The sequence below is a fragment of the Nomascus leucogenys genome, chromosome 2 (assembly GCF_006542625.1).
Source record: "Nomascus leucogenys isolate Asia chromosome 2, Asia_NLE_v1, whole genome shotgun sequence".
Classification (NCBI taxonomy): Eukaryota; Metazoa; Chordata; class Mammalia; order Primates; family Hylobatidae; genus Nomascus; species Nomascus leucogenys.
Window position 1 is genome coordinate 154,712,461 of NC_044382.1, and position 8,822 is coordinate 154,721,282.

Below are 8,822 nucleotides of genomic sequence, written 5' to 3' on the forward strand. Positions count from 1 at the left end.
CCCCCCCAGAGCCCAGCCCTGACCCTGCTGCTGGTGGACGAGGCCTGCTGGCTGAGGACGCTGCCCCAGGCCCTGACTGAGGCCGAGGCCAACACAGAGATCCACAGGAAGGGTCAGTATGACGCGGCACCTCCGTCCCAAGCCTTCCGGAAGGTGGGGGGTCACTTGGCTCCCCCTGGGCTGGGCCTTTAAAGGGAAACCAGCCTGCTAGGGCGGGGGATGGGGGATGGGGAGCCACTGGCCCTGGGCGCTGCAGCGTGAGGCAGACGCTCTACTGGGACCAGTCAGCCCAGACCACGAGTCCGGTATGAGGGTCCCGACTGGGAGGCTGAGCCAGGACAGGTGTCCGTGGCGGGGGGGTGGGGGGGTATTCTGTCCCTCTGGGGGACACCATGATCCCCGTATCTCCTCCCTGCCTTGGCTGCACCTCTGGGAACCCACCAAGGGCAGCAGCAGGGACCCTGATGCCAGGCTGGCTGGCAGGTGCCACTGGACCATCCTCCATGTCGTCGGGCTGGCTCCAGAAACGGTCAAGGTGGCCGTCCAGGAAGTCGAGGGGCCTTACCGTGCTGCTGCTACTGAGGGTGGCATGTATGGGCAGCCTGCACCTCCGAGCACCCAGGGATGAAGCGGGAGGCCCTCTGGGCTTAGGCAGGGTCCACTGGCCAGTGGAGTCCCTGGCCCCAGTGCAGGGTGGGGGCAGGCTGTGGTGCGCATGGGCAGGGCCGGCTCAGGCCTGAGGGCAGCACCGCAGGGGACGCACAGCCCGGGCACCCCAGGTGAACAAGCCGGCCCCGCGCAGCCTGGGCTTTGTGGGCTGAGGCTGCCCCCTGCAGGCGGCTGCAGGAAGAGCCACCCTTGGACAGTTTCCTGGAGAACGGGGTCCACTCTAGGGCCCCACCTCTGGCTGCCTTCCCTGAGTGGCCACCCACGGTCTCCCCTAGTTACTCCACCACCCGCCCTCCACGTCATCCCTTTCCTGGGAGACTTCCTCAGGGCCCTCCCACTAGGATGGGCACAGGGCAAGGAGGCCTGGAGGCAGGCAGGCTGTGAGCACCCATGGGGGACCACCCAGCCTCGCCCCCCCAGGCACGACGGCCCTGGCAGCCAGCCAGCCACAGCTGTGAACCCGGGTGGCCGCTATCCTGACCCCATCCTCCACCCCTCGTTTAAGATGGGACAGGAAAGTGGGGCACAAGGTCCTAGATTTGGACACCTGTCTCCCTCCAGATGACGCGCTGTGGTGCAGGGTCACCAAGCCGGTGCCCGCGGGGGGACTCCTCAGCGTGCTCCTCACGGCCAAGCCCCGCAGCACCCCCGGCCACCCTGTGGAGAAGGAGGAGCCAGCAGAGCCCACGTGCCCGGCCCCCGCACACGACCTCCAGCTCCTGCCCCAGCAGGCCGGGATGGCCTCCATCCTTGCCACCGCGGTGATCAACAGTGAGTGCTGGGCTCCCCAGGCCCAGGGCAGCTGCTCCACCAAGGAGGGGCAGGCAGGGCAGGGGAGGGTGGGAGCTGAGGGTGGGAAGCTCGGGGGCCGCAGGCTGCCAACAGAGTGAGAGGGAAGGCAGGGAAGGAGGTGATGTGAGTGGTCCCAAGTGCAGAACACACAGGGACAGGAGGACCCCCAGAGCCCAGGGCCACCACAGGGAAAGCCCGTGCCAGCAGGCAAGCGGGCTTAGGCACAGACCCGGCTGTGCCCCACACACCACACCAGAAGCCTGCGCTTTCCCTGGGGGCGGACGTGGGGGCGGCCCTGACTGTGGGGCAGAGCAGGACCCTCACCCTGGCCCTCCTGGCATGTGGGGCAGGTCATTCCACAGTGGAGGTCTCCCTGGGCACCATGGGCGGTGAGCAGCAGCCCTGGCCCCAGCCCGCTAGGTGCTGCCACCACCTCCACCTCCAAGTTGTGACAACCAAGACATCTGTTGGTTGGGGTTTTTGTTGTTTTTTTCGAGACAAGGTCTCACTCTGTTACCCAGGATGGTCATGAAGTCCTAGTCTCAAGCCATCCTGCCTCAGCCTCCTGAGTAGCTGGGACTTCAGGCACACGCCACAAAAATATCTCTACCCGTGACCACATGTCCCTGGGGACAGAGCTGCCCCTGGGGACGCCTGAAGTGGACAGATGTCACTCTTGCAGTGGCTCTCTAGGAACCTCTGAGGGTGGCTGTGGGAATCATGAGTCACTCACCTCCGGCCGGGTGCAGGAGCCACACCCGTGATCCCAGCACTGGGAGGCTGAGGCAGGAGGACCGTTTGAGCCCAGGAGTTCAAGACCAGAGTGGGCAACACAGAAGACCCCATATCTGCCAAAAGTTTTCAAAATTAGCCAAGAGTGATGGTGTGCCCCATGCACCTCTGTGGCCGAGGGCAGCGTGTGGCCACCGTGGAGAGGCACGAGGCACGCGGGGGACACACGGCAAGTCTGGCCCCGGCCAGCGGCTGGGGCTTCCCAGGGGAACAGGGACTGCACCAGAGAGCGTTTGGAGGGGGACGGTAAAACTCAGGTTTAGCTTTGGTGACCACAGAGTCACAAAACTGGAAGAAAGGCGACCTTTGTGAGCAAGTCAGATGTGAAGACGGCTTGAAGTAGGTGGAGGCAGCCAGTGGTTGGGGCAAAGGGACCTGCAGGGCCAAGTGTGCGGCCGTTGGGGGGATGTCAGCCCGTATGAGAGTCTGGGGAGCAGACCCCCACTTTTTGAGTGTCCTGACCTCGAGACACCTGCTAGATGCAAAAGAGAAGCCACAGAGACCACTGAGGGACAAGGATGGGGCTCAGGGAGCCCTGGGGCCTGTGGACCCTGGAGTCAGGGGACAGGGGACATCTCCCAAGGTACGGAGAGTGAGCTGAGATAGGTTAGAGGGGGCCCTGGAGGGCGGCAGGTGGTCTGCCACATCCAGGCTGTGGCGAGACCAACGGCAGAGAAATGACTGCTGGAGACAGTGCAGAGGTCGCCATGACCCTGACCGAGGCCACTCCGGGGAGGGTCAGAGACGAGGCCTGTGCAGGGGCCAGCTGGCCAGAGGGGGCTGGGCTTGTGTGCCTGGTACCCAGGACATAATGGCCCATGTTATGTGCTGGTGGGAACGGCTGGTGACACTGGAGAGAAGGGGCCGAGTGGCCAGGTCCACACCTAAGCCCCAGGTTGGAGGTGGGGGCTGGGCCTGGGCAGGGCAAGCCACTGCCCCCGGGAGCCAGGAGGGCAGAAGAGAACATGGGCCGCAGGTGACTGAAAGGAGCCCGGAGCAAAGGGGGTCCCCATCTGCCTTCTCTTCCCTGGAAGGAGAAGGCGCAGAGGGGATGGGAGGCCAGAGCGCCCTTCCACCAGGATGGAGAGGGGGTGCCCCTATAGTGTCTCGGGGTGCCCGGGAGACCCAACTCCAGGGGAGCACCCCGCTGATAACGACAGTGACCCAGTGGGGACAGTAGGCTGGCGAGGGTCCCATCCTCCAGCAGGGTCCTTGCCCACACGGCCTGCAGAGCCCACCTCCCAGTCTCTGAGGGGCAGCTGCGGGTGCCCTCGGCTCAGCCTCTGCCTCGGTTTCCCCCTCGCGGGTCTGACATGCCTCATCCCCTGGCAGCAGTGTCCCGGGAACGCTGCTTTGGAAGGACACCACCGTGGGCCAGACATCTTGTTGACATTCCTAAGTCCTCCCCTAGCACTTCTGCAGCCACCAGGGCACAGCCGATGCTTGTCTGCTGCTCTGGAAGAGCCGTAGGAACCAATTCCAGGGTCAGATCCAGTTTAATTCTTGAGCCTCCCACACTCTGGGCCCATCTCACCTGTGAAGCGGGATGCAGAGGCACCTGCATGGAGGCCCCTCCGCAGGCCACCGGACTTGGCCTGTGGTCACCAGCAGGCGGGCAGCCTTTCTAAACTGCACGGCCACGGCCCCTCTCCCCACATCCCTGCAGCAACAGTCCCCCACAATGACCTTGGAGATGCAGAAACAAACCCAGCCAGTGGCCTCCCAGATCTGGGACCCAGCTCAAGCCCTCAGCTGAGAGAGGACAGAGCCGCCTGCAGCCCCCAAGTAAAAGGAACTTGAGAAACAGAAATCAACAGCACAAGAGGGAAATGTGAGCCAGAAAAGTTGCTAGAACCGCGAGGTGCAGGAGGAAGAGCCACCTCACCCAGGCACTGAAATTCCTCCCTAGAGGCAGAGGTGGCGAGCAGGCCGCAGAGGGGAGGGCACGGGGGCAGGGGCCACCCCTGCGTGATAACTGCAGACTCGGGATCAACATCGGAGAAGCCGGGTGAGAAACCAGCACTAACCTGCCCAGGCAGAAACCAGATACCACATTGGTCTCTAAGTGGAACGGGCTTGAAAGCCAGATAAGGAATCCCAGGGCCCCTGGGTTCCACACGGAGGCCAAGGCCAAGTTGAACAGGCCATCCCCTTCCCTGTCTTCAGCCAAGGGGCCGTGGGCAGATGGGGCAGGGCTCTGGGCCAGAGAACATCCCTCAAACTGCTATAAAGGCAAAGCGAGAACACGCTAGAGAAGTCCTCCCCCGCTGGGAAAACCACCGTAAGCAGACTGCAAGCCCCCGAAACTCTCAAGTTACAAGCAGCCCATGTGGGGTCAGTGTGGTGAATTCGGCAAATCTGACCAGCCAGGTGGTCACTGACATGGAGCCACCCAGGTGTGTGGGCGCACGGGGGCTTCCTAACTTCTGCACTCCTAGTCTCACGGCCACATCCCTAGAGCTGCAGTCAGCAGCCATCGTGTGCCCGAGTGCCCAGGGACGGTGCACATGGGTCTTCTTTGCAGCCTGGCACTCCCACGCACCTGCACGCACATCTGTACACACACGTTTCCTCTTCCACGGCCTCCCGGGTCCACACGGTCACCCCAGTATGTCATGGATGCTAGCCTCGCCAGCGGTGTCCACTTCTTCCTTCTGTCCCCATGAGGCCAAAGCATCTCCTTAGGGGCTCAGTATTGGAAGGGGACCCATGGGGGTTCACTCAGACCCCACTCCCCACGGGTCCCAGGGCTCCTGGGATCTACGGAAGGGAGTGGGGCTGTCACAGGAGCATCCAGGAGGCTTACAGTTACAGGGAGAGATCAAAGCCTCAGCTCCTGGGGTGGGGAGGACGGTGGGGTCCGTCACGGCCAGGCCCTGCCTCCGCCCACAGCCTTGCCCTGGCTGGCAGACCGGCCTTCAGCCTGACCGCACCTGCTTCCCACCCCACAGAAGACGTCTTCCCTTGCAAGGACTGTGGCATCTGGTACCGCAGCGAGCGCAACCTGCAGGCGCACCTGCTCTACTACTGCGCCAGCCGCCAGGGCACCGGCTCCCCGGCCGCGGCCGCCACAGACGAGAAGCCCAAGGAGACCTACTCCAACGAGCGCATCTGCCCCTTCCCCCAGTGCCGCAAGAGCTGCCCCAGCGCCAGCTCCCTGGAGATCCACATGCGCAGCCACAGCGGTGAGCCCCCACAGCGGTGAGCCCCCACAGCGGTGAGCCCCCACCCCGGACGCGGGTCCTCAGGATGCCGGCTCCTTCCCCACCCAGTCCCGCAGGCCGCCCGGGAAAACCCACATGCAAGCACACACGGTGCCACGGTTCACCTGTGCGATCTCCGGCACACCCAAGACCCCAGCAGGGGCCCAAAGCAGGCAGGCAAGCAGGCCTGTGGGCTATCTGGGTAGTCAGTGAGGTCTAGGCCCACTGGCAGTCCAGAGAGACAAAAGGCGGCGGAAGGGGAAGGGTTTAAAGACCCTTCAGCACAGGGTCCCCCGGCACAGATCACGGCCCTGGGCCCAGTCGCTTTCCTCATCCCTGGAGTCCCAAGGTCAAGCTGGCCCGGGCACCGCTCTCACGCGCCCTGTGTTCCAGGAGAGCGGCCCTTCGTGTGCCTCATCTGCCTGTCCGCCTTCACCACCAAGGCCAACTGCGAGCGGCACCTCAAGGTGCACACGGACACGCTGAGCGGTAGGCGCCGCAGGGGCCGGGGGGTGTGTGGGTCCCGCCCTCCGCCCTGGGCCTTGACCACCTCGCCATGGCCCACAGGTGTCTGCCACAGCTGTGGCTTCATCTCCACCACAAGGGACATTCTCTACAGCCACCTGGTCACCAACCACATGGTCTGCCAACCTGGCTCCAAGGGTGAGATCTACTCGCCAGGGGCCGGACACCCAGCAACCAAGCTGCCCCCAGGTGAGCAGCCCGTGGGGGCCACCCCCTGCCCCTGGGGCCCCCCTGAGCAGTGGGAAGGGAGTGGGCTTGTCGCCCAAGACAGGTGGGGGTCCATTTCAGCCTTCGCTCTAAACCACATCCGCCTACCCCTCCCCCTCCCGGAGCTGGCCCTCCAGCTCTGACCCGCCAGGTCCTGCCCCAGGCCTGAGGTGCCACCCCTGCGATCTCTCTGCAGACAGTCTGGGCAGCTTCCAGCAGCAGCACACGGCCCTGCACGGCCCCCTGGCCTCCGCGGACCTGGGCCTGGCGCCCACCCCATCGCCAGGACTGGACAGAAAGGCCCTGGCCGAGGCCACCAACGGAGAGGCCAGAGCGGCCCCCCAGAATGGAGGCAGCAGCGAGCCCCCGGCGGCCCCCAGGAGCATCAAGGTGGAGGCGGTGGAGGAGCCGGAGGCGGCCCCCATCCCGGGCCCCGGAGAGCCTGGGCCCCAGGTCCCGTCGCGGACGCCGTCGCCGCGCAGCCCCGCCCCGGCCAGGGTCAAGGCCGAGCTGTCCAGCCCCACGCCGGGCTCCAGCCCGGTGCCCGGCGAGCTGGGCCTGGCCGGGGCCCTGTTCCTGCCGCAGTATGTGTTCGGGCCCGACGGGGCGCCCCCCGCCTCGGAGATCCTGGCCAAGATGTCCGAGCTGGTGCACAGCCGGCTGCAGCAGAGCGCGGGCGCGGGCGCCGGCGGCGCGCAGACCGGGCTCTTCGCGGGGGCCCCCAAGGGCGCCACGTGCTTCGAGTGCGAGATCACCTTCAGCAACGTTAACAATTACTACGTGCACAAGCGCCTCTACTGTTCGGGCCGCCGTGCGCCCGAGGACGCGCCCGCCGCGCGCAGGCCCAAGGCGCCCCCCGGCCCGGCCCGCGCGCCCCCCGGCCCGCCCGCCGAGCCCGACGCGCCGCGCTCGTCCCCGGGCCCCGGAGCGCGCGAGGACGGGGCTGGGGGCGCGGCCACGCCCGAGGACGGCGCGGGCGGCCGGGGCAGCGAGGGCAGCCAGAGCCCGGGTAGCTCCGTGGACGACGCGGAGGACGACCCCAGCCGCACGCTGTGCGAGGCCTGCAACATCCGCTTCAGCCGCCACGAGACCTACACCGTGCACAAGCGGTACTACTGCGCCTCGCGCCACGACCCGCCGCCGCGCCGACCGGCCGCGCCCCCGGGACCCCCTGGGCCGGCTGCGCCCCCGGCCCCCGCTCCGGCCGCGCCCGTGCGCACGCGCAGACGCCGCAAGCTCTACGAGCTGCACGCGGCCGGCGCCCCGCCCCTCCCGCCGCCCGGCCACGCCCCCGCGCCCGAGTCGCCGCGGCCCGGAAGCGGAAGCGGCCCCGGCCCCGCCCCTGCGCGCTCGCCCGACCCCGCGGCCGACGGCCCCATCGACCTGAGCAAGAAGCCGCGGCGCCCGCTCCCCGGAGCCCCGGCACCCGCGCTGGCCGACTACCACGAGTGCACGGCCTGCCGCGTGAGCTTCCACAGCCTCGAAGCCTACCTGGCGCACAAGAAGTACTCGTGCCCCGCTGCGCCACCGCCCGGCGCGCTCGGCCTGCCAGCCGCCGCCTGCCCCTACTGCCCCCCGAACGGCCCGGTGCGCGGGGACCTGCTGGAGCATTTCCGCCTGGCGCACGGCCTGCTGCTCGGCGCGCCCCTGGCCGGCCCGGGGGTCGAGGCCCGGACGCCGGCCGACCGCGGCCCCTCGCCCGCTCCCGCGCCCGCCGCCTCCCCGCAGCCCGGGTCCCGTGGCCCCCGAGACGGCCTCGGCCCGGAGCCCCAGGAGCCGCCGCCCGGCCCGCCCCCGTCTCCGGCCGCCGCGCCCGAGGCCGTGCCGCCCCCGCCGGCGCCCCCCTCCTACTCGGACAAGGGCGTCCAGACCCCCAGCAAGGGCACGCCGGCGCCCCTGCCCAACGGCAACCACCGGTACTGCCGTCTTTGCAACATCAAGTTCAGCAGCCTGTCCACGTTCATCGCCCACAAGAAGTATTACTGCTCCTCGCATGCCGCCGAGCACGTGAAGTGAGCGCCCACACTACAGCCGCAGACGCTTTGCACGCCCCCCTGCGATGCGGGAAGGGGGCCGCCCCTAGGCCGCACGGACTCTCGCTCCTGGGAACCCCGCCACGCACAGGTCTTGGCGGAGGGGGCCGCAGGGGGCAGCGCCCGCCTGGACCCTTGGCACTTAATAAAGAAGTTCAGTTTGATGAGCATGGTGGTGGACCAGCCTAGTTCTCTGAGCCAGCAGGCATACGCAGCCAGTGTCACCTCTACCCCTGGTGTGTACGCAGGCCACTGTGGCCCAGAGTGGCTGGGCCCCTGCTGGAGTCACACCGCTGGTGGTGCTAAGAGCTAGACCGAGCCTCAGGTCGGAGGCCACAGCACACACTGAACCACTGCAGGGCCAGCCGCTCTGGGCCCACCCCACCCTGTCCGTACCCGCCTAGGGAGAGCAGGCTCCACACTGCTGACCCTCTCCACGGCCTACTTGGCCACCAGACACGGAAGGGAAGGGCACTGACCTGGCTGGCCATCCCCCAACCTTGCATCGTCCTGGGGATCCGATGTCCCCCATCCAGTCACCACCAGGGATGGCAGGGGTGGGGGCGCCCTGGGGAGGATGAAGCCCTGTGCTCGCCAAGGC

At 67.2% G+C, this 8,822-nt stretch overlaps 1 protein-coding gene across 5 annotated transcripts in view; it reads left to right on the forward strand.

Annotated features, from left to right (window-relative positions):
• Positions 1 to 8,391, forward strand: part of ZFPM1 (zinc finger protein, FOG family member 1) — an 88,735-nt gene extending 80,344 nt beyond the window's left edge. For all 5 annotated transcript variants that reach the window (XM_030820109.1, XM_030820095.1, XM_030820123.1 and 2 more), the window contains 6 exons: positions 10 to 112; positions 1,231 to 1,440; positions 5,205 to 5,438; positions 5,850 to 5,945; positions 6,024 to 6,170; positions 6,385 to 8,391. In XM_030820109.1, coding sequence (XP_030675969.1) covers positions 10 to 112; positions 1,231 to 1,440; positions 5,205 to 5,438; positions 5,850 to 5,945; positions 6,024 to 6,170; positions 6,385 to 8,204 — 2,610 coding nt within the window. In that variant the 3' untranslated portion in view covers positions 8,205 to 8,391. The remainder of the gene's footprint in view (positions 1 to 9; positions 113 to 1,230; positions 1,441 to 5,204; positions 5,439 to 5,849; positions 5,946 to 6,023; positions 6,171 to 6,384) is intronic.
• Positions 8,392 to 8,822: the final 431 nt, after the last annotated feature.